The 25,079-nt window shown below is 46.6% G+C and overlaps 1 protein-coding gene across 1 annotated transcript; it reads left to right on the forward strand.

Moving 5' to 3' along the window:
- Positions 1–18,523: 18,523 nt before the first annotated feature.
- Positions 18,524–22,183, forward strand: MEX3B (mex-3 RNA binding family member B). The gene is made up of 2 exons (XM_063169815.1): positions 18,524–19,039; positions 20,012–22,183. The coding sequence occupies exons 1-2, from the start codon at positions 18,781–18,783 to the stop codon at positions 21,424–21,426; spliced, it is 1,674 nt and encodes a 557-aa protein (XP_063025885.1). The 5' UTR covers positions 18,524–18,780; the 3' UTR covers positions 21,427–22,183.
- The last annotated feature ends 2,896 nt before the right edge of the window (positions 22,184–25,079 follow it).

The raw sequence follows: 25,079 nt of genomic DNA on the forward strand, positions 1-25,079 counted from the left end.
GACCATATTGGGACAGATTTTTGTTACTGACAATGTGTCTCTAGTACAGTGTGTACATCCTTGAAATAGGAATAAATAAGCTTGTGTCTGGATTTGGAAAAATAACCTGTGTGTGTGTTTATGGCAGGAAGTTTGGCCTGGCTCCATCTCCTGCTCACCTACTCATACAGCTTCTTGTACCTGTTCAGTGTCCCTTATTGCTGTCACAGGCTTTATTAGAGCCACAGTGTGGACATTTTCTGTACTCTGACTCTGTAAAAATGGGTCATGTTTCAAAATGTATTAGTACCTGTGGGTTAATGAGCCTCCTCTCTCCTTTCCAGCTGTGTTCTGCTTTGAAACTCATGCTTTTTAGCACTTTTGAAAAATCTCTGCCTACACCTGTCTCTTGGCTCTCCTCCTTTCTCAGGCAGATCACAGTACTTTTAACACAGCTGAAATAGCAGAACATTGGACATAAAATTGGGTTTAATGCTGTGTTTGCTTCCATGTTTGGTTGTGACCTCTTCTAGTCTGGATGAGCCCGCAGTGAGAATGGAGTTTAATAATGCAGTGAAATTACAGGAAGATAGAGAAGATGCCACTGCAGGTAATTTTTGTGCTATGCTTTCATCTGGGCAGGACTGATTCTGACTCTGATTCCCATTCCTGACAGCCTGTTTGACATTTCTGTCTCCTGCAGCAGTTAGGCTGGTCTGTACTCACACGTTTGTGCAACAGCTACTGCTCAGTTTAAAAGGAAAGGAAAGAATAAAGAACAGATAGGAGTCCTTGATATGCATCTGAGCAATAGCTGGCAAACCTCCCTGGCACAGGTCACTGGTTCACACTCAGTGTTGGGTCTTGAACATGAGCAGCATTGAAAATTCACACAGCTTTTCCTGTGCCCTGAGCCAGCCAGTTGCCAGTGACATTCCTGCCTGCCCCTTCTCTCTGACATGCAGTGGTTAACCCTTGTGACAGTCTCACAGTGCCACCTGTGCCAGTGCTGCTGGGCACTGCCAGGGTCTGCTGCCACTTCCCAGGGCAGGGCACGATGTCAGCCACACACTCAGCTGCTTCCTTGCTGTTACTGTTTTAATTGCCATTAGGGAGGTACAAAAATACTTTTTCTCAAGGTTTTTTTTCATGGGATTTCTCATATTTTAGGGTGCAGGGAGATGGTTTTTGTCCCCTCTGCTCTACAGCCATGTATGAATGGTGCATGGGTATGTCCCATTTCTCCTGGAACCATCCAGCTGAAGGGAACTGTCAGTACCTCTCTGGGCACTGGTGCCAACTGGTAATTATGGGCATATTTATCTTCATTTGATGCCACTTTCACCCTGCCCATCCTGTGGTTTTTGTTTGTTTCCTTGAGAAAAAGAGCCTTTCCACAGTCTTGTGGGTTCTGCTGTTGCTGGTGTTTGGCAGTATGAAGAGTCAGAAGGGTCTGCAGAAGAGGTTGTCAGAGGAGTTAAGCTAATGATCCCCTAGTAATGATCCCTAGCAATCTTGACTTGGTTTGGCAGAGGAAGCAATTTAGGGAGTGAACTGCTTATTACAATGACCTTTACTGCATGTGTCTGTACTCAGTAATTGATACAGATTAGCCAGGAGTTAGTGTAGCATTTTATAATGGATTAATCCTGGAAAGCTGAATGATTTTTTTTTTCTTGGGGGCAGCTCAGAACAAGTCTGTCGTTGCTGCAGGCTTCTCTGTTCTCTGCCCTCTGCAGCATCCCCTTAGAGCCACTCCCTGAGGGATCAGTGCATGCAAAATCCCTGCAGGAGACATGCACTGTACACTTGGAATGGCCCCTTTTAGCAGAAAATGCCCTCAAAACAGAGGCACAGAGCAACCTAACTGTTTGAAGGGCAAAACAGCTGTGTTGTTTAGAATAAAAGGGTATTTTAATTTCATTTTATTCTATATTGGACGTGTAAGCACACCAGGACAGGCACACACACATTGTCCCAGGGGCAGCAGCAGCTCTATGTGTGTGTGCTGATGTTCCTAGGAGTGCATGCATGTACCAGCAGAGGGCACGCAGGCTTCATTAAATGGGGACACGTGCTAATTAATAAATCTCAGAAGCAGGTAGGGATCTACCTGCGTCTGTGTCATGCCCAGACAAAGTGCTCATTCAGCTGTGCAGAAGCTGCCCCTTCCAACAGACTGGCCTTATCTGAAACAGGCAGGAAGTGAGGGGGCACGAAGCATATGTTTGAAATTACATAATCCGTAGTCAAACTGTGATCATGTTTCATGTTCATGCTTAGTCAGACTGTGGCACTGATTAGGGTTGACTAAACAGTTACTGTAGCTCCCATTTTTTCCATTGTGTGGCATCTGCTAGCTCTGTTCATCGTTAAAGTCTCCATCCAGGCAAGTGACACCGAGTGTGGATCAGCCATAATGAACTAGAGAGAGTCAGGGAGAGAGAGTCAGCAGTTTTTGTAATATATTAGCACAGGATTATTGGGAAATGTGAATTTAAAAGGAAGGCTATCTGCATTTTAGAAACTGAATCAAAGCTAAACTGTACAGTAGACTCCTCTGTTCTATCCTGCCTATGCACTTGCAGTACATTCATAATCTTCATAAAGGAGAAAATGAATTGGTGAAATAGGCTGTTTTATGATAATATCCCATATGTTATCAGATTCATGCAGGCAGAATCACACTAATGAAGAGAAATTGCAGTTTATGTAGGGCTTGCAGGCCTCGCTGAGGCAGATTAACAGTGGCGAGGGCGAGAGGCAGCACAGAGCCTTGGCAGGCTGCCCGAGAGCTAATCAATGCAGATGGAGTCAAAGGGACTGCCAGCCTGATTCCCAACAGTTTCATCTGGGAGCAGCAATGACTGTATCCATCAGTGCTCCTTGATAAGACAGCCTTTAAGCTTGTGGTAAGAATGAAGCCATTTGGGGAGGCAGAGCTGAGCAATACTAAAAGCGATGACTCCACAAGCGGTGCAGGGGAGAGGTGGGTGTTTAATTTTAGCTGCTGACCTGATTTCATGCTGAATGACAAGTATCTATAGGAATCCTCAAGGGCCAATCAGTTGCTATGCTAGTGAAGCTTTTGGAGAAATGCATTTAATTTTATTCAAGTGATGCCTTTAAGGAAGCAATTATGATTTTAGCTCTCAGAAGTTCGGACTCCTTCAGGTTGATTTCAGCTGAACTTCTTTCATGTTTCATGTTGCTGAAACTGAAATCAAACTCAGTTGTTTATTTAACAAGGCACATGCTAATGATGTGAAATATCCCAGTTTTCCTCTGCTGTCCAATCTTTTTCACCAATATAAGAGCAAACTTGGTGCAGAATCAAAACAATGATGTCCTTTTGCCATTTGCATGCACATCCTGAAGTGAGGCTTAGAAAAGAAAGGAAAAACAGGGCTTTAACATCAGGGAACTCCTTTGCAGAGCGCTCTTTATGCCTTTGTGCTTGAGGAAAGTGTACTTGTGGTGACCCAGGAGAGGGCTTTCATTTTTCAAGAGGAAGACTGGCAAAGATCTCAGTCCACATATCATGAAGTCCCTTGTCATAGAAAACACTCATGAAAAAAATATGAGAGTTGGGCCCACACGTGGGGCAGATGCTTCACTTTGCAGTGGTGATAGAATCCTGTCCACTAGGAACATTAGTTACTTGGAGCCCTTCCCTTGGGGTAGTGTGTTTCTCATCAAAAATGAAGGCTGCAATCAGCCACAAGCTGAGACTCCAATTGTTCAGTATCATTGGATGCTTAAATATTAAGCAGTAGGGCTTTTAATACTGTTAATAATGTGGTAGGAGCTCTGTTCTGCTGCTGTTACTGGCTTATGTAGGTAGGGTGTGGAGATCACTTTGCATTATTCCCTCCCCAGCTTTGACTTCAGTGAAAAATGGCTGGACCCAAATGCCAGGCTTTGTGGATGGGATTTGTTTGTTTTCTGTGGCTAGTTGCTGACTGGAACCTCATCTGCATGTTTGTGTTGGCTTTTTATTTTCACTTGTCTCTGAATCTGTCCAGTGATTAGTTTGTTGACAGATGGCTTTTCCCTTGAATAAGATACAGTGAGTAGATGTTCTGAATGTCCCAGAAGGGCTCTGGCATTTGTCCTCATGACAATGAAAAACACCCTGGCATTTTCTGCCTTCTCTGAATTTGCCTTTCATTTGTGTCTTGTATAGATTCCTCTAAGGATAAGGAAAGAAAAATGTTAAAATGTGGTTATGACAGCCAAAGTGACAGGTCAAAAAAGCCTTTTCCTCAGTATAAGGAAAATTATTTTTGTAGTTTCTGTGTATTGCAGTTCACACTTCCTTGCTTCAGTGAATAAATGTGGGGTTTACCATTTTTTGAGGTAACAGCCAAAAGAAGGATGGGTTTGATTCCACTTGCCTTGTTCCAGCTGAGTTCCCATCCCTTGCACCCATGCAGATGGTTTGAGGCTCTGAGGTTACACAATGCAGGCACTGCAGTGGGAAGGCATCAGGGTTTTCACATGGATATAGTGGGAGCTGTGGGACACTTCCTTGGTGATGTGCAGGGAGAAAAGAACTCATCCAACTCTGTCTCCAGTTTGAGATTGGAGATGCAAGGTTGGCATCTGAGGGAGAGGAAGAGGAGCTCTCTCCCTGTTGTCTCTATGTTGCCCAGCCCAGTCTTGAAATGGAACTGCTGAAATGCAACCACTGAAACTCCCTGAAACCAGGCATCCTGTGAGGCTGGGACTGCTCCCTTCTCCAAAAGGAAACTATCTCAAAATTATCATACTTTATATAATCTCTTGATCACAGCTTTCATGAAACAAAGGCCTCCCAAGAACATCCTTCCTTCAACAGCTACAAGTGAAAAAGCCTCATCTGAGCAATGCACTTGCTGAACCCCTGTGCTGTATTTTAATTGCAGCTGGGTCTGGGGACAAGCTCACCCTTTTCCCCACCACAGGGATGTGCAGAAATCCACAAACCCTGCCTCTGCTTTTTCTTTTCCCCTGCACCAAATTCTTCAATTTTGTAGCATGTGAGTCAACTTGTAAAAATGACTCACGAGCTCATTCCAGCCTTCTGAATTGGGAGCCCAATTAAAATACTACTTGCAATGCATATATTGAAGGGAACGAAAAGTGTCTGTTCTGAGTGTCAGGCATTAGCACAGCATATCTGAAGGCCTGTCTTGAGCTAGTCTGATACTTGCCAGCAGGAAACCTGGTGTATAATTAGGATTTAGCTAACAGAAAAAAATGTTTTGAAAATCAACTCAGGTTACAAAAAAATCAAATTAAATGATAAATTGTATTAATCGTAAATGTATAAAAGTTTATTCATTTCAAAATGCCATTCTTGGATGGAATGGTTTATTTCTAAGATGCTGAAAAGGTTTTCCTGCAGAGTTTCAACAGCTGGTGATGAGCTTCTCTTGTTGCTGGTTTGACTTCTGAGTGGGCACAGTCTGGGGTTTAACCTGGTGTGGTGTGGGCAGGTGCCCTCAGAGCTGCAGGGACAATTCTCCTCAGTCTCCATCTTTGGCCTTCAGGGAGCCTTTACATCAGGGCCAGCCAGTGTCTCTGCCATCGCCACCCACGTACCCAAAGCCTCCCTGGAAGCTGATCTCATGCAAGCAATGGCAGCAGCAGGGCTGAGACCAAGTGCACAGCAGGTCAGAGCGTGACTCAGTGGAGCCAGGCCTGGCTTTCCTGGCACATTTTCCTTCTGCTGAGGTGAGGGCTCAGTCAGGCTGCACATTGACATAGTCCCGGCATCAACTTTATATTCTGAATGATGTGCAATATTAGGCATCATCCGCAGCAGCACCACCTCAGCAGTCATGCAGAGATCTCCACTGAGAGCGTGGAGGTGGGAAATGCCCCCCCAGCTCAGCCAGGGTGATGTGTGTGCTGTGCACACCAGGGCCTTTAACTAACATACAAATCTGGCATATAAATCACAGCATTTCTGCCTCCAGGATGTTTCTGTGGCATTCCTGTGAACCTTAGGGCAAGAAGGTGAGAACTGCAGCAAAAGGCAGGGAATCACCTGAGGAAAAGATGTTTCAGAGTGTCATTTTTCCTTTGTGTTAGCTCCTCAATCAGCCATGGTCCTCCTTTTCCCAGGCTGCTGTGTGCCTGGGGCAGAAGAGTGGTTGAATCCAGGAGCAGCACTTGCCCCATGTTTCTTCCCTGGTCCCATACCACCACTGAAATAATTTTTGCCCCATTTCCAGAACAGTGGGTGTGAAATGAGAAGATCTGTAAGCCTGGTGGGACCGTGTTACTAACTTATGGATGAGCCAAAAATAACCCCATATTACATTACTGGCAAAAACAACCACCTTAAATGGGAAGTGTTTCACTAAACAGCTATTTTGGTTTAAGTTCTTATTGAAAAGAAAACAATAACTAGTCACATGTTGTGGGAATTACATCCACAGGAATATATTTTTCTTCAAGTCTAGGAATTATAAAGATGAAGAAAGATCTTTGTTCTGGCAAAGTTCATGCAAATTAAATGTCCACGTATTGTTGCCACTTATCAGTATGTAAATAACATATATGAATAATTGCCAGTAGGTGGTAGTGTGTGTTTTTCAGATAAGTTTGTGACATAGTACTGCAAGTGTTTCATGTTTGAGGTGACTTAGAAAGATCCTGTCAAATTTAATGTATGATCTCAAGCCATCATTGCTTTGAATTTAGTCCCCGGTTTCCCTGATTGATTTGATAGTTTTGTTTCACAAACATGAGCCAATCTCAGAGAGACATATTTTGATTTTCCTTTTTACACTTATGGACAAACCTAACTGGAAACATTTTGAAAAGTGCCAATTAGTGTGAGCCCAGAGAATTCAAATGCATGTCTTCATTGGAATGATTGGATTGCTCTCTAGTGTTTCATTTTAGGAGAAAAGCTTTTGATAAATAAATTCATTATTTTAGTGATTTATAATCTTAGAATTGCTCTGTCATGGAAGGTGTCTTGAGAATTCCTGGAAGAGCTCGCTGGAAAATGAGCAATTCAGTTACTGGACATGAGATTCTCTTCAGTGCCACATCATGCTTTGTAGGGAAAGGAAAGAAGTGACCATTTAGAGAAGATGAGGGGTTTTGTTGGAACCCATCACTTCCTTGGCTCCTGTGTTATTCCTTGCTGAGAGTAATCAATACAAAACCAATGCTGTGGCCCCAATTCATCACACAGGAAGAGAGGCCCACGCTCCCTCCTGTGAGTGTGCCTGGGTTGGTGCTGGTCCTTCCCCAGGTGAGGACCAGGCCGCTCCTGCAGCCTGCCTGCTCTCTTTTCCTGCCTTTGCAGGCTCTGGGAAGGGACTGCTTTCTTGTTTGGCAGAAGAAAGGGATGCCAGTGGTAAAGATTCTTTCTGTGGCGTTGCCTGCCAGGAAGCAAGGCAGAGGTCGGGAAAGGCGCTATAAATATTTCTGCAGTAACTCAAAGGCAGTGAGTGTTTTGGTTGATTTGTTTTTCCTGGGGTGTGTGAGACTGCTCTCCTCTGTGCAGGTGTCTGATTCATGTGAGGCTTCCTTTTTCTTTCTTTTCCTACTTGTTTCCTGCCTCTGCAATTGTTGCTTGCACTTGCAGCACTTTTACTCAGCCCGGCAGTCCCACAGAATGCAATTAGGTTATTTGTGCAAATGCTTTTCATCATGAATACGGTCTGCAGAGTCAGACCTTTTGCTTCTTCCTTCTGCTTCTAACCTGTCCCTCCCAAGTTTCCTTTCTCATTGTTTTTCCTTTCACTTATGTCTGCCTGCTGTTAGAGCAAGCTAGCAGAGAAGGAAGTGGGGGAGGGCTGTTTCTGCAGGGGTTTCAGTGCAAATAGCTGCAGGGCTTATAATTTCTTGAGCAGATTAGGCTGTTCTTGGCATGCACTCAGGCTGAGAGGGAACTGCTTATTGCCAGGTGAAGTTACTGTGCCTGTGCCACCAGTGTCCACGAGTTGCGCTGGCAGGAATTGCAGGGAATGAAAGGAATGGATCAGGAGCCCTTCCCAGGTGCAGGGCTGATCCCAGAGGAGCTGTGCAGATGAGATCTGTGTCTGAGGTCAAACAGATCCCCGCTGAGCTTAGGGAGTTGTGGCTGCCCTGTGTGTAGAGGAAGGCTTGGGCATACTCATGGCCAAACCTCCAAATCAGAAAGCTTCCATCTCTAAATGAGTCCTGGTTACACTTTATTGCAGCTTGTTTTATATTTACTTTTTACGTAATTTTTTTTTTGTCTCAAAGTAATGCCTATCTCCAGTAATGAAAGACAATGCAAAGTGATAGAATAGGTGTTGGAGGTGATCACACAAGCTTGCAGCCTGCTTCCAGTCCCAGGCAGCCATGCACAACCACTCTAGGACAGAGGTGAGATGTAGTTAACCTGCCCTGTTTGTCTTTCTGTGCTATCTGTTCTTAACCTGCTCCCTAAGATCTAAGTTGACTGTGTAAAAGATGGGATAAAATCTGATTTTGTGAAGAAATAATTTTTTATTGACTGGAAATGAATGATACCAAGTAAGCCATCCAAAGCTGGAGCCCATTTGGAAAATGCTGAGCTTAATATCCCTGTTCTGTTTTCTGTGGTTTAAATGGTAACTGCCAGAGGCAAACTCAAGTGAGATACATGCATACTACCCACTTGTATGTCCTTTTATAAACATACCTGTGAGTAAACTGATAGCAGAAAACAGATTAGGGAGAGTTGGTTTCATGCTTGGAGATTGAGTTTCATGAGAAATGTAGATTGAAGGGAGGAAATCTCAGGGTCAGAAGCTGGTTGTGTTGTGTGGAAGGCAAGAAACCACAAACTCGGTAGGAGAGAAGCGTTGCAGAAACAAGAATAGAGATGTGAATTTAGCAACTGAAATCAGACATGCCAGAGACTTTTAAATTGTGTTTTATTTTTATGGAAACAGTCCATCCTGGAGCAACAGGGTCTCTGGACCCTGAATATTTCTGTTTCTTCATATTGGGTGTACTGGTGATAGGTCCCAGAACTCCTTTGAGTTTTCTGCTTGGAATGAAGGAGAGGAGTGGGAGGCAGCTTCACCTAAGTGCACACAGTATATAATCTAGGAATGAATACACAATGAGAGCTAGATGGGACATTGTTCCTGGAATAAGACCAACACATCCATGCTTCAGTACTCTAAAGAGATAATCCTTCTCAAACTACATGTAACATGGGCTTGTGCTTAGAGAGGTACCACATCCCAAACACACAAATTCACTTGACTGTGGCTGAACTGCAGTCCCAGTCTGAACCCAGTGCTAAGGAATTTCATCTGACTCTCAATGTGCTTTCCCTTTGGATTCTGTTTTCCCTCTTGAGTTAACATGGTCTGAAAAAAAAACAGAAACAAAGACCTTGAGAATTGTTATTTCCATCTTCCTTTCAACATTTTCTTTCTGCTAGGAAGCAGGAAAAGCGTGAGGATGACACTCTTCAGTTCACACTCTCACTCCAGCTGCAAGAGCTGTAGAAGCTGGGGGCTTTGACAAGGCAGATGTGGTGAGGCTGAGCTGGGACTGGTTCCATTACAACTTCCCTCTGCAGCTGTGGGGACAATCCTGACTCGGGAGCCTTCAGCACTGATGGTGATGTGCAGGGCAGAAGGATGTGGGCAAACCTCCAGCTCACTGGCTGGAAGAAGGAAAAATAATTCTAGAAATCTCATCAACTTTCACCCAAGACCTTTGCTTCCTGGTGTAGACAGTGCAAGTTAAAGGTACAATTGAGAGTTTGGGTTCTTTATCTAAAATACAATTTTGACTGGGAGTTACTAAAAGGCAGTAAAAATGGATGCATATTATGCTTTTTTCAGAGTCCCTTTTTGATGACTGTCATTTGAGGGATGAGAATGTCCAATTTGCCACATTGCATAAAGTTATGGCAGCTGTTCCATATTGCTAGATTGGAAATTAAAATGGAGATCTATTTAAATTGTCTGACACTACCAGCAAGCTTGAAAGCAATGCTTTAAAACACAACAGAACTCTAATCTGGGTCCTGAGGGGTAGTCAGTAACATTAAAAGCAAATGACTTTTTCCAAATGGCCTTTAACTATTTTGTGTCTTTTCTTTATGTTGCTAAATTCTGCTTTTCATGGCAACCATTTGATGAAGTGAACAGAATTTCTGAGAATGTCAAAGACCAAATCCTAAGTGAGAACATTTCAGCAGGTCCAGTCTGTTATGATAATAAATATTTTCAGGAATGTTTAAGCTATGCTAACATTTAAAAAAGAATGGCTCACATTTCTATTTTCTTTCTTCATACATGTCCAGTGCCTGAAACTTCTTAACAGTTTCTTCATCTAAAGATAAGACTGGGTTTATCTCCACCTGTAAAAGGTAATGTAATCTCTTAGTTAGGGAATTTCTAGAACCTTTGCATGTCAACACACAATCAAATCTAACTTTTGATCCTAGTGCTGCTGCTTTAGCAACACCAATTTTATACAGACTAGAAAAACTCTAGTTAAATAATATAGGAAATTGTTCTTTGAATCACGTGTAATTCCAGACCTGTGCTTCAGAACTCAGAATTCTCCAGTTTGATTTGTTGTCACCCTAAAATGTTGGTTAAAAGCATTAATGTTTTTATCCAGTAATTCTTAATCCACAGAAAGAATGCACTGTTGACATCTCTGCAATTTTTTGTTGTCCTGAATATGCCAGTTCATCTCACTCATACTGAGAATTAATCACTAAATGTAGCATTGTGATGTGTTCAGGAAATATTTGAGGAGGCTTTAGAAAGGCACACCATTAAAAAAGAAACAAACAAGACCAAGTAGATTGTGTTGTTCCTTGTGGGTGAAATTCACCTGCCTAAAGCTGAAATAAATATGTGACAGACTCTTGTGCTAAGGCACCTCCAATCCACTGCTCCCTGTGTTCTGTTTTGCTTCCCACACATCCTGTAATGACGAAGGTATTCTGTTCTAAAATACCATTTGCATTTCCAGGGGGGCATATTGGAAAGTATGAAGGGCACAGCAGACCCTGGAAAGAGCAATGTGCTATTGATTAATCTGTCCACTGGATGAACTTTGGTAAAAACCTGCCTTTCCAAAATTCTGAAATAATCTGTGTACAAATAATGGCAGGGTGAATTCTCTCTGGGATTATATGACTACATAAATAAGCAGTTCTTCAGTGCAGCATGTGGCTTTCTAATTTCCAGTAAAATGGAATGAGTCACACATGACAACAGCATTGCCACTAACCAGTGTGGCATGGCATCTGAAAAAGATAGCGCTGGAAGGGTGTGAACTGCAGAGCAGATGATGGGGCTTGAAACATCTTGTTTGCTTTGGCAGGGCAACCAAAATCTTGATGCTTTCCCACAATCTGCTCCAAGGATATAGGTTTTGCTGTGCTGTCTCAGATTATTACCCTGGGAATTTGTGTGTCCTGCCTTTGCCAATGGACAGCTCTTGATGCTTCAGATAAAGATAAATGCCTGGACTCCCCACAGGGGAATTCCAAAGTTGGATGCTGTGTCTTCAAGTAGGGTTTACATTACTGCATTATTACATTTTTCTCTCTGGGACCAAATCCACTCAGGCAAAAAAGGCCCAAGACAGCTCCCAAGTGCAGGTTCACATACCATACATATTATTTATATGTAGGTACTTGTGTTGGTATGGGCCTTAGGCTGAGTTCACTCCAGAGGGAGAGTCCAGCCATAGTCATGTCTTAGCACAGGCCCAGGATTTTCTTCCTCATGTCTGGAGAGTTTCTGCTGGGCAGCACAGCTGCACAGGAGCAAAGCATCCCATGGCTGCTGCTGCCATTGGACCCTGAGTCTGAGAGGAGGTCATGCAGAGTCTCAAAAGATGAAAGCCCAAATTAAAGGGATTGAAAGCAAAGCCCTTCCCTTTATTTCTCCACCTCTAGAATTGGAGATCAAGTCTTCTGGTGTTAATAAACTAGAAACTCAGAAAATTTTCAGTTCAAAAGCAAGATGGAAATGACCTAGCCCTTGGTCGCTGTTACAGGGCATTAAGGTTGTCAACTTTGTAGTCATGAGTGAGTTCTGCCTTTTTGGATCTATTATATGAAAGTGGTGTCAGACACTTTTTCCTTTGAATGTTTCTCTAAAGGAATATTTGTTAAAGGAGGGGTGGGAGAAGGATGCAAGTAATTATTTTTCTTCTCCTGGCATATCCCCAAACACAGCCATATTTAGGCAGAGTTAATGGTGATGTTCTTGGTGCCCAACATTACATTTTCATTGGTTTATGCTGCCTCCTCCCTGTCAGCATTGTCCACAGAAAGGGCTCAGGGAGTGCAGTAGTTTAAGCTGCAGTTTAATTCCCTGTAGATGGAGATTTGCTGTGACAGAAATGCCTGCTGTCCTGGCAGTCTCTCACATCTGCTGGAGGCAAGAGTATGTCAAACAATAACTCAGCCAGCAGATGTGGTTCTGTAGGGACAGTAGTGTCTGTGGTACGAAAATTCCCTCCCAAAATCCAGATCTGTGGGGACAGTAAGCGTCTGTGTCAGTGACAACTTTATAGCATCTGCTGGGACAGTAATGCCTGTGATGGGTAAATGCATCTCTGCATCTGCTGGGTCAGTCAGAGAGAGATGTATTGTATATATCCAGTTCTACATGTGAAAATCTCCTTCTCTTTAGTTCGGGGGATTTGTTTGATTCCCTTTCCCACAGAGTTAATAAGAATGATCTTGTGTAAGAAGAGCTGAAGGTATTTGTGAGTCTTTTGCACATAGGACAGACACTGCCACATTTCAGCTGCCAAGAAATGCTGCTACATTTTCTCCTACCATGGTATTAATCATTAATGGCTTTGTTCTCAATGAACAGCCTGAGTATCTTCAATGATGCTCTTGTGAGTGCTAATGCTTTGTGGTTGCAGTGAGAGCATCACATGAGAAATGTGTTTGTTCAGAGAGGAGGAGATGCACCATAAACACAGCATTCTGACCCAGACCAAATTTCAAATATTCCTAAGGACAGGTGTGCACAAATAAAGATTTTTAATTTGGCCTCATCTCTAGATTAAGCACTGGACCCATGTGAGGAAGGATTGCACTGGGGACAGTCAATTTTCCAGCAGCAGAAACTCCATTCAGATGTCAGGGTATTTTGCTACAACAAAGGCTGATGTTGACATTTTTTCTTGGATAGAGACAGATGCAAGAGCTTCTGCCTCAAGGTTATCCATTATACTGTATATTAACTAGATGTTTTAACACAGGGTTTCCTGCAGAGACAGCAGTGAATGATGATTAATACTTATCAATTAAAATCTAATCTTTTTCCCATGTGTATTTGTATGCTGAACTTCAACCTACAAGGCAATTCTGTGACAGGAATTAGATATTCTTTTGTTGGAGAGCACTGGTATTATGGTCAGGGATGTATTATTCACTCGTTTATTATGAGCATTGCATTTGCGCCTGGTTTTTGCCTAGGCATTGTATATAAACATAGTCTCTGTGAAAAGGAGTTTATAAACAATTACCATTAAAGGGACAATTATTTTCTCTTTCTTCATGTAGCAGCTCTGAGTAGGAGGTGAGGGATGGAGGAGAGAGGAAGCAAAGGTTGTACATGTTTTATGGCCATAATTATAATTAGCTATTTGAGAGATTAAAATTATATTAAATTTTAATTATAATTTACTATTTCAAAGATTAAAACTGATTTTAAAAGACTCAAGGTTATGAGGTACCTCACAGATCTATGAGTTATCTAGCTCAGTCTAAACAGATATAAATATATATACAGATATAAATCTTCCTTTTTTGTTTTTTTGGGTTTTTTTTTTTGTTGTTTTTAACCCAGCCCGGGGAGCAGGCAGTGCCCCCGGGTGCGGTGGGTGCCCCGCAGCCGCAGAGCTGCCCGCGGGCCATGGTAACAAAGAGCTCCAATCCCGCAGCCGGAGAGGGAGAGGGAGGGAGAGCTGCTGGCGGGAAGGATGGGCTCCAAACGCGTCGTGTGAGAGCAAAGGAGAGGCAGGAGGGATTTTCATTTCGAACTCTGCTTGGCACGGTTGTTAAACAGCACTCCATTCAGATACACCGCACGATAACCCTGCTTCACGAGCGAGAGGCAGGGCGGAACAATGACTGAAGGAGGCCGCTCACAAACCCTGGTGGAGAGCCTGAAAGTGGGCAGGTGATCTGGCTGGTTAGTTCTGATTTATTACAAAGGCATCTTTATGCTTTTTGAATTCCCTTCCATCACTCATGTTAAACAAAACTGCATTCTTATAAGGCACTTCATCCCCTCCATGCCTGCACACGCTCATCGCTCATGTCACACTACCAGCTAAGCCATATGAAGCAAGTGCAGTTATGTGATGCCTATTACAAAAATCTTTTTTGTTTTATTTTATTGGAAACAAGCACTTCAGTAAAGCTGCTAGGAACTGGTTCAGGTTTACAGTACTGTATCAACATTTTCAGAGACTGATTAAAGGTGTGAGACTTTTTCTTGTTTGCAGCAAAATTGCTTTTCACGACTTGTCCCAGAAGATCTTTGTTTTTAAAAAAATATTTTGCAAATGAATTCTGTAGCAGGGAGAGGTGTGGAATTATGGGAATGAAAGTGCTCGTGGAAGCATCATCTTCCCGTTTTGTAGTTTTTGATGTGACATTCCTTATCACAAGGGAAAGAGGCACTTCTGCAGCTTCCCTACCCCTGAGCCTCCTACCAGCTCAGAGAGGCATCACAAAGCCACTCACTACTCAATCTCCATTTCATTCCTTGTCGTTTATTAACACAACCCTACTGTTTTGAGAGCTCGGCCCATCCCTTTGTAAAAGCCTTCAAAGTGGCTGGAACAACTGGTGAAAGAATGATAAACATTTTCAGCTGAAACTGGTCAGATTATGGATGAGTTGTTTATAAACATCTCGTCTACAACTGTCAAGAGGTGGAGCTGACATCATTGGAAGATGATAAATTCTGACACGGTGCTCTGAGATTTCACTGCCACCGAATGTAGGTTAATATGGGATTCAATAGGAAATCTGCCTTGTGTATTGCTGAATATTACAGGAAACGAAGGAATTTGTCATTTGTCTGCAGATTGCTAATTGCAGTTTATTGCACATGCAAAAGGTTAATTTGGGTATGTTATCACAGTAATCACATGCACTGCCTCAGATTAAACCATACCCTTACAGTAACTGATGAGCTGGCCTGTGGGATTTGAGATATTATTTTGTAATATTATGGCAAATAAGAAATTTGAGTAAATGCTGTAAGAGTGGGCAGCAGTGTCTTTAAGTGCAAAAGAACAGAGTTACAAGTCTCTGGTATGAAATACTTTCCCTTAACCCTTAATTTAATTATTCCCTGAGATGCATGTAATTTATTCTTTGTGATAATTGAAAACAGAAGACTCATCTATTCTAAATGAAAATTATATCCTATTCTTATTATTGTTAATGCTTTTTATTTAGAGGAGTATTTAAAGGGCTGAGATGAATTCATGACCTCTTCATGCTGGGTGCTGTATATATACACACAGTAAGCTCACTGCCCCAAAGACCTTACACTTTAATTAAATAAAGGTTGGAGGAAGGAAGTTTTATTACTTCTGTCACAAATGGGAAATGATAACAGAGAGAAACTAAAAGGACTGAGAATTACACTCCTCCTGCACCGAGTCCTGTATTTGCCTGTAATATATCCTCCCTTCCTGCTTTTGTTAAGTTGCTGTAAATTGCTAGGTGGATGGTTGGTCTCTCCCCCAGAGATGGAGTTTAATTCTGAGCATGTTTCAAGGTTTTATGGAACGAAAGGCGTTCTGGAGATAGATAACACTTTAATTTAGACCTGATTAAGTTATTCTGAAGCAATACTTTGGTGGAGGGAGTGGATTTGTACAAATCTGGTGCATGTTTATTGTTGCCATATGAACCTAGTGCTGCATAGCTGCTGTGCTCCCCGGGGGCTGCGCTCTTGGTGCATGGGGGTTTGAAGGTACACCAGTATAACTTTTTAATTGTTATGATTCCCTCTAGTTTGCTCTTAAACATCTTCCAAAATAGCAAAAGAGTAATAGTGCTTGAGATGTTGGAACATTTCACAGGATTCATGGGGCTGTTGGAACACCAGTGCAGGCTTAGTCTCCCAGAAATGCATCTTCCTCTCCCCCTGCTCCCTGGAAGTACTGTGCTCATTCTGAAGTGTATTTGAAGCATTTTTAATTGGAGCTTCTAGCTTAACATTAAAAATAAAGCCAGCTCTGCCTGGAATCTTGCTTTGTGGAATTTTTCTATAGAGGAACATAAACCTGAAGATAACTTGTTTCCCTTTTTCTCCTTGTTCAGTACAGTACAGTGACCTGTTTAAGCAGATGGGGTGGGGAGAGGAAAGAAGAAAAAAATGGACAATTCAAGTGAAGAAGCAAAACAAAGAACAGGTAAAATTCAAGCACAACCCAACCCTCTCCTCCTTGCATTTCATTACTTATGACTCTCACTGTTGGACTCCAACAACACCAATTCCCTACACTCATCTCATCTCTGTCCTGTCCTGCCCTGTCTGGTAAATGTGATGTTCTGTCTCACAGATTTTAGACTCATTGAACTAAAAAGATTGCAAAGAATCAAACTTTAAAATAATTATTTTATTTAATAACAAAGAGTATTACTTTTTTGTTATAAGTTTTATGGATCCTTGAGCACTTATAAGTGACCTCTTGTTTACCCTATGAAAACGAGCCCTGCTGCCTATGCAAGTAAATATGTGGAATAAGTAATCTTTTAAATATGAAACCTCAGTTTCCTTAGTTGATGGGACAAGCTCAGCACTTAGGAAAGCACATCACCAGTGTGTACCCTTGCTGGAAAACAATCCACTGGAGCTTTGTTATACAACATTCAAACATCCTGGCGAGGTGACAGTAATTTGCAATAAACACTGCATGTAAACAATTACCTGTGACTTGTTACACTTGTTTGTACAGGCAGCTGGCTAAACAGATCTGGGTGCACTTGTAAACGTCTGTCCCTGTCACACCTGATACTGGAAAACAATTGCTTGTTATATGATTACTCTGAAAAAACCAGGGATTTGTACCTGACAGCTGGCAAGGACTGGGTATGGATGCTTACAGACGGAAAAGTGCCAGAGAAATCATATGTGATGATGGTGTTTTTATGACAACAGTGAGGGCACTTTCATGTCTAATCCTCCCGTCAAGGGAGGTCTTTGTGACAGAGTACTTGACAAAAAAACCCACTTTTGCGGGTTGAAGGATCCTGTAGTAGTAGAGGTGAAAGTAAGTCATTTGGCCATGCAAGGTCCAAGAAGAGGCAGAGGCGCTTTATTTTCCAGTGGTTTAGCAAGGCAATGTAAGATGCGGGCGATGTTACGCTGGAGCAGCTGTGCGGGAGGCGTTCCCACCCTTCGGGCTCTTTCCGAGGGGCCCGCGGTGTCAGGGCCGGCACCGGGACACGGCCGCGCTCGGGTCACGGCCCTCCCCCCGCGCCCGGGGCGCGCCGAGCCGGGCTGGGCGGGGCCGCGGCTCCCACCGGCTCTGACCCCGCGCCGGCCGGGGCTGCAGCGCCCGCGGGGCGGAACGGGAGGCGCCTCTGCCGGCGCAGCACGGGCTGGGGGCGGCGGGGCCGGAGCGGGCGGAGCGGGCTGTGAGGGCCCGGGCGGAGCGGGCTGTGAGGGCTCGGCCCGTCCCGCCCCGGCCGCGGCCCCGCGCGGGCGCACTGCGCGCGCCGGGGGAGGGAGGGAGCGGGGGAGGGAGGGGCGCGCAGGCGCGGGGCGCGCGCCGGGCGGGGCCGCGCGGGAGCCGGCGGGGGGTTCCGCGCGCCCGCGGCCGCCGCCCGCGGGGCCGGTGAAGGGGCGGCGGCGCTGCCGGCGCGGGGTCGGGGCCGGTGCGGGGGCGGTGCCGGGGGCTCTGCGGCGCTGCCGGCGAGCGGCGGCGCTGCCGCTCCCGAAGCCGACGGCGCACAAAGGGCACCCCCCCACACCCCGAACCAACCCCCCCGCCGCAAAAACGCACCCCAAGCGCGGTCCCCTCCGCCGGCGCTCAGGTGGGGCTGGCGGCGGGCGCTCGGGAGCGCGGGGCTGGGGGAGGTGGGGGGAGCGGCGGCCGGCGGGCCGGGGCCCGGCATTGTTCGGCAGCCGACAACAAAGAGCGGGGCCGGGCCGGGCCGGGCCGGGGGGGCAGCGCCGGCCCCTCCGCGCCGCCCCGGCCAATCGCGGCGCGCGGCGGCGGCGCGCGGTGACAGCGAGCGGCGCTTACGCTGCGGCGCCCGGCGCGGCCCCCGCTCCCCGCCCCGCGCCCGCCCGCCTCTCCAGAGCCGTCTGGCTGCAGCAGAGCCTCAGACAGAGGAGGGGAGAGGAGGAAAAAAAAAACGCTGAGTGAGTGGAGTGGAGCCTGGGAGGGGCTCCTTAAAGAAACGCTGCCGCCGCTTGGCATTGTGGCCGGCGAGGAACTCGAGGGGGGGAAGCCATCGGAGCTCCTCTCGCTTATCCTCTTCCCACCCCCCCCACCCCACCCCCAGCCGACAAAAAAAAAAAAAGGAAAAAAAAAAAAGCCAACCGAAAAAAAACCTCGGGGGGGAGTCGTGGGGGGGGTCCTGAGAACATCTTATAAACCGGATTGCACTGGGAGGAGGAAAAAAAAAAGCAAAAAAGATACAAAATATACAAGCAAAAGGCAACAATTCCCCGGTCTCCAGCAGTCGCCCACCCTCCCTTTCCTTCTCTCCTGCTGGCCATCTGCCTTGGGTTCTCCTTTGTGTCTGATCTCTTACTACTGAGCCGAGCGCAGGCGGAGGGTGCACCACACACAGGGACTATGCCCAGCTCGCTTTTTGCAGACATGGAGAGGAACGGGAGCGGCGGCGGCGGCGGTGGTGGTGGTGGTGGCGGGGGAGAGACCCTGGATGACCAAAGAGCCCTTCAGATCGCCCTGGATCAGCTCTCCCTGCTGGGGCTGGACAACGACGAGACGGGCTCCATTTACGACAACGAGCCTCGGAAAAAGAGCGTGAACATGACTGAATGCGTGCCGGTGCCCAGCTCGGAACATGTCGCTGAGATAGTGGGGAGACAAGGTGGGTGCTGCATGCGAGGGGCTGTGGGGGCGCGGGTCTCCCCTCCGCGCTGCCGGGCGGGCGGCTCAGATGCGACACTGGCCATTCCCAGGAACGCTGCAGCCGTGCGGCGCTGGCCAGTGCCGGCTTCCCCCAGACAAAGAAAGTGCAGCGGCAGACGTGATGTTTCCGAGGAGTGTTATGCATCAGTTTCGAGATGCACTTTCAGCTGCCGGGTTGGGGGAAAAAGATCAGGAAAATAATAAAAATCTGTCCTTTCCTCCGGCTGCAAAAGTTAAAGATTTGCAAGAGGAAACGGGAGGAAAATGGGAGCCTCGGTGCTTTCCCCCCTCCACCACCCCAAAGTTAGAAATCGTGGATTATTTTTAAGGAAGAGAAATGGAGTGGAGAAGTGGAACAATGGGGTTGGAATAAAGCATCCGCAGTGGGGAATATGGCTCATTCGGTACAGTCTCTGCTCCTCACCTTAAGAACTGATTTTATTTTTTCCAAAAGGAAAGTGCTGAGCAGGAATGTGGACTGGCGGGTGTGTTGATTTGTGAGGGTTGCTTGCATTTTGTTTTATTTTTTTTTTTTTCTGGCGGTGCAGTTTTCCTGCACCATTTTTTAATTTTTTTTTTTTTTGGCGCTCCCTTTTTTATTTTTTTTTCTCCCCCTGTGTTACCGACCCTGTGAACTGCACGTTGGTAGTTTTGGGGCAGTTTGCATGGCAGATGTGTCGGTGGCCACTTGCGATGCCTTTGGGCGTGTGCCAGGGCTGTGGGCTGACATTACTTTACACCGTGACCGAGGCTCCCGGACGAGATGCCAGCGATCACCTGGGGTTGGGGGCAATGTGTTTCTCGGGTGGGTGTGTATTTTTTTTTTCCCCTCCCTAGCTGCACCCAAACAATGGGTTGTAACCCGTTCTCCCCCACCACCTCCCCTTCCTTCCCCTCCCCTTCGCCCTCCATCTCCGCATCTCGTTCCCAGGTTGTAAAATCAAAGCTCTGCGGGCAAAGACCAACACCTACATCAAGACCCCGGTTCGCGGGGAGGAGCCGCTCTTTGTTGTGACGGGCAGAAAGGAAGATGTGGCCATGGCCCGCAGGGAGATCATCTCTGCGGCCGAGCACTTCTCCATGATCCGAGCCTCGCGGAACAAGAACACAGCCCTGAACGGCACCGTCCCCGGCCCCCCGAACCTGCCCGGCCAAACCACCATCCAGGTGCGGGTGCCTTATCGCGTGGTGGGCTTGGTCGTGGGGCCCAAGGGGGCGACCATCAAGCGCATCCAGCAGCAGACGCACACGTACATCGTGACCCCGAGCCGGGACAAGGAGCCGGTCTTTGAAGTGACAGGCATGCCAGAGAACGTGGACCGTGCCCGGGAGGAGATCGAGGCGCACATCGCCATGCGCACCGGCGGCATCATCGAGCTGACGGACGAGAACGACTTCCACGCCAACGGCACGGACGTGGGCTTCGAGCTGAACGGCACGGGCAGCCTCTGGAGCAAGCCCACGCCGCCCAGCATCACACCCACCCCGGGCCGCAAGCCCTTCTGCAACTACCGCAACGACAGCTCCAGCTCGCTGGGCAGCGCCTCCACCGACTCCTACTTCGGGGGCGGCACCGGGGGGGGCGGCAGCGCCCGCCTGGCCGACTACAGCCCCCCGAGCCCGGCGCTGAGCTTCTCGCACAACGGCAACAACAACAACAACAGCGCCAACGGCTACGTGTACGGCGGGGGCGGCGGCGACGTCCTCTCCTCCCCGGACTGCTGCTCCGAGCTGCCCTTCGACTCGCCGCCCGGCTTCGACCTGGCGCCCGCCCCGCCGCCCGGGGCCGCCCTCCTCTGGCCGCAGTTCGAGCGCGGCCCCGCCGCGCCGCCCTCGCCCGCGCCCTCGCCCGCCGCCGCCGCCGCCTTCCCGGGCGCCGCGCCCGCCAATGCCAACCTGGCGCTGCTGGTGAGCGGCCCCCGGCGCGGCGCCGCCCCGCCCCCGGCGCGGCTCTCCCCGCCCCTGCACGGCAGCGCGGCCGGCACCGAGCACCCGCTGGCGCGCCGGGTGCGCAGCGACCCGGGCGGGCGGCTGCTGGCCGCCTCCTACCCGCTGTACGCCAACGGGCTGGGCGCCCACCTGCCCGGGCTGCCCTCCGACTCCTCCGCCTCCTCGTCCTCCTCCTCCAGCTCCTCGTCCAGCTCCTCCTGCTCCTCCTCTGGCGTGCGGCGGAAGGGCAGCCGCGACTGCTCGGTGTGCTTCGAGAGCGAGGTGATCGCGGCGCTGGTGCCCTGCGGCCACAACCTCTTCTGCATGGAGTGCGCCAACCGCATCTGCGAGAAGACGGAGCCGCAGTGCCCCGTGTGCCACAGCGCCGTCACCCAGGCCATCCGCATCTTCTCCTGAGCGCCGCGGGCCGGGGGCACGGACCGGGGGGGCCGGCGGGGCCGGGGCCGCCGCACGCCGAGGGGCGCGGGCAGCGGCCGAGGGAGGGCTGGGGGGTGGTGTGACAGCGGGTGCATGCTATAAATAATAACGGGCGACTCCATTCTAGTGCTAGGCTAGTTTTTACACTGTACTTTAATACGAAGCTTCCAAAACTCCCCTTTTTTTATAAACAAACAAACAGAAAAAAAAAAAGAAAAAAAAACAGAAAAAAAAAATTGAAAGTAGAAGATGCTTATGATGATGACAATGGTGTGTGGACTGTTAGTAAAACGTGCTGGTAGTTCTAGGATGCTTATTACAAAATAATTAAATCTATGGGTGGATACTTTTCTGAATGTTCTTGAAAGGGCAAGAAGTTCCTGTGAAAAACCATGATACTGCAGCTTTATCAGACTTTTAAAAAGAAAAAAGAAAAAAAAAAACCAACAAAACTGTAACATATCTCTTATATATATTAAAAACGTTTAAAGGTTTTAAAGATAAATTGCATTAATACAGATTGAAGTATTTTATTCTTTTTTGACTTGAAAAATTATATTTCATATTGCAAAGATGTTTACAAGTATTTTAATTTAAGTTCAGTGAACTTTTTGTAGCTGGGTTAAATCTTTTTTATTTTAGTATGGCCTTATGGCAAAGAACACTGTATTATTTTAATATCACACAATTGTGAACGGAATTACAAACCATAAAATGTGTAATGCTTTGAACAGTATTCTGTTGGGATGGAGATTTTATAGGTTCAGAAAAAAATCTTTTAAATCTGCTTCACCCAGCATATTTTCTATTCAGTGATATAAAGCATATTTTATTCTATATTATTACAAAAATGGAAATGTATAAACATATGTCAAAAGGAACTGTTGAAGCTTTCTAACATTTGTATAAATAGAATTCAGTGGAAATTACAAAAATTCTGTTGCACCACTATAGTTTTAGTATTTCTATTTTAATACATTTGTTTACCACTTGTTTATGTATATGTAGGTGACGTTACTTGAGCTTAAATGTACTTTACTGAGCAAAGTTTAAAAACAAAGTATATTTTATTTTATGATAAAGGGCCTTTAACCTCATGGTCAAATACTAATATTATATTTGCTGAGACAAGATTTGAAATTGTATCAAGAGTTTTATTTTTCTGACATTTAAAGTTCTACATAATAAAAGTAAAACTTAAGTAATGGTGCTACTTCATGTTTTTTTAAGTATTTCTATATAAATAAAATAAAATATTACAGAAAAAAAAAGGTACTCTGCGTGGTGATTTGATTTCATGTGCTGAGAGTTTTTTCTGGAATTTTTGTTTCCTGCTTGTATCAGTGAAACATGTTGGGAGTTTAAACTGTGTCATGCTAATGTTGCTGGAACTCATGCAGGCTTCCAGAATAATCCTGCCAGCTATCATACCTTATAACATGTTTTTAATGAAAAAAAAATACGAGTTTTTTAATATGTGTTTTATTGCTGGGGTTTTCCACAGCACAAAGTACTATTTTTTTAATAATCTCTAGTCATGAAAAGTACTGGGGTTTGTGTGAATTGTTACTTTTGGCAGACAAAGCATAGGAAGTAGGAAACTGAAAAGCAGCTGAAGGAGGGAGCAGGGGAGGCTCCTTTGTTGCTGATGGAGGCTCTGGTCCCTGCCATGCCCAGGGACCTCAGGACTGCATCCCAGACTGGGCACTTCTGGAGCACAGCGAGGGCTGCAGTAGCCTCCCTGAGTCCTTGACAGTGGTGTTTGGCACTTGTGGCTGGGCTAATTGGTGTTGACAAGCTGATTAGAATAACGCGTTCCTTGCCCTGTAAGGGTGGTTTGGCGTTGCTGGTGCCCGCAGTGGCGGTGGGGCGAGGGATGCTCAGCCGAGCCCATGGACACACCAAACAAGCCCTGCAGGACTTGTGCTGCTCGGGGCAGTCCATGGGAGCAAAGTGGCTGTTGGCTGATGTGTGTTAGAGCAGATTGCACAAGGTGCTGCACATCCCTAAATGTTTCTCTTAGAGCTTCCATTGCCCTTTTCAGTGGGTGAGTGAAAACAACGAAGGAAACGCAGAGTGTGTAGCATATTTCATTTGCCTTACTTTGTGCTTAGCTGTGTATGGGCAGAGCTGCTCTGCTCCAATCTCCTTTATGGACTCCAGAGCTGCTGGTCGGGTGGGAAGGGGGAGGAGGGAGGATGCGGCAGGGGATGATGGGATCTCTTTGTTTGATTTGATTTGATTTTTGCTTCTTTCATTGAACTGTGGTTGTGGTATCATCCGATTTGTAGAGCTACAATCCCTCACCGAGTGTTGCATCTATCTCAGGAATGTTGGAGGTTTGGATGGGGGGCAGAAACCCCCCACCCCAAGGCTGTGGAAAAGAATCCAGGGAGTGGCAGAGAAGATGTGTTTAAGCGGTACAGACACTGAAAAAACCCTTGGCAAAATCAATTGCTTTAGAGATCAGGAAGTTTAAGTCCATGTGTATATTTTCTTGGTGATGGGTGTTTAGGAAATGCTTTCAAGATGCGTCAATCAATTTCTCATGTCTGTGTAAACATCCTGTGCAGTTTTCAGGGAGAAGTTGTGAAAATGACTATAAATAAAAAAGTGAATTTGATCACTTCATTTGGTTTTCAAGCTTAGTGAAGCTAAAATGTAAATAAGATGAACAAAATGTGAAAACTAAAGTCTCCTCCTTTTCTTCCTGGTGATGTACAATTCTGCTGTGTCCCTGGTGTTGGCAGTGGTGCTATGGATGGCTGTGAGCAGCCTCTGGAGAGCAGCCCCTGGCCAGCAGCTCAGGAATGCCCTGGCCTGGGCTGCCCAGCCTGTCAGTAAATTCCTCGTTGTCCAGGGTCATCTTGCAGGACTTGCTGTTTCTTTAGCAGGCTGTGGTGGAAACAAAGGCAATCCCCTCTTGCTCCATGGCTCTGGCTGCCTTTTCAGCCTGTGCACACTGTTTCAGCCCCTTTACATGCTCAATGTGTGTGTTGTCTCGAGACGGAAAGATGGGCTGTAGTGCCTTCAAAACTGATTGTGTTCACTCCTCTTTGGGAATTATTTTACCTGCAGAGGGACCAGTCTGGGTTACTCTTGCTTTGTCATCCAGTGAGTGCCTTTTGCCCTGTGGTGGTGGCAGAGCGAGGGGGCTCAGCAGCATTCACCCACCCGAGGCACCTCCACTGCCTGGACCCTGCACTGCTGGCAGGGCTGGTGCACCCCCCTCTCTCTGTTGGAGGGTGTTTCGGGGTGTGCTGGCACACGTGGTGTCCATCCTGCCAGGTCTCATTGCTTGCTGGGTTGCCCTGAGCCCAGATCTGCTGCCAGTGCGGGGTGTAAATCCCCCATCCTTGGCGAGCAGAGATGAGCTCACAGGAGCAGGGCTGGTGTGGGGAGGAACGTGCAGGCTGCCCATGTGCTCTGCCCTGGATTTATGCTGTAGGTCAGTCCCTCAGAGTGCAGAGGCCATAAATCAGTGCAGAATTTGTCCCAGGGTCGGGAGCCATATGGTGTGCTGGAGCAGGAGAGGAAGAGGGATGCCCACACCGAAGGAGAATAAAGGCCTGTGTGAGGGGCCAGAATATTTCAAAGCCTGAGAAAGGGGCAAAGTTCAGTTTCTAATTGAG

Source organism: Melospiza melodia, chromosome 15 (assembly GCF_035770615.1).
Source record: "Melospiza melodia melodia isolate bMelMel2 chromosome 15, bMelMel2.pri, whole genome shotgun sequence".
Taxonomy (NCBI): Eukaryota; Metazoa; Chordata; class Aves; order Passeriformes; family Passerellidae; genus Melospiza; species Melospiza melodia.

Excerpts from the sequence above, each read along its gene's own strand:
- MEX3B (XM_063169815.1), top strand. The coding sequence starts at position 18,781 with ATGCCCAGCTCGCTTTTTGCAGACATGGAGAGGAACGGGAGCGGCGGC. Across the intron at positions 19,040-20,011 it reads TGAGATAGTGGGGAGACAAG|GTTGTAAAATCAAAGCTCTG; the intron begins GTGGGTGCTGCA and ends TCTCGTTCCCAG.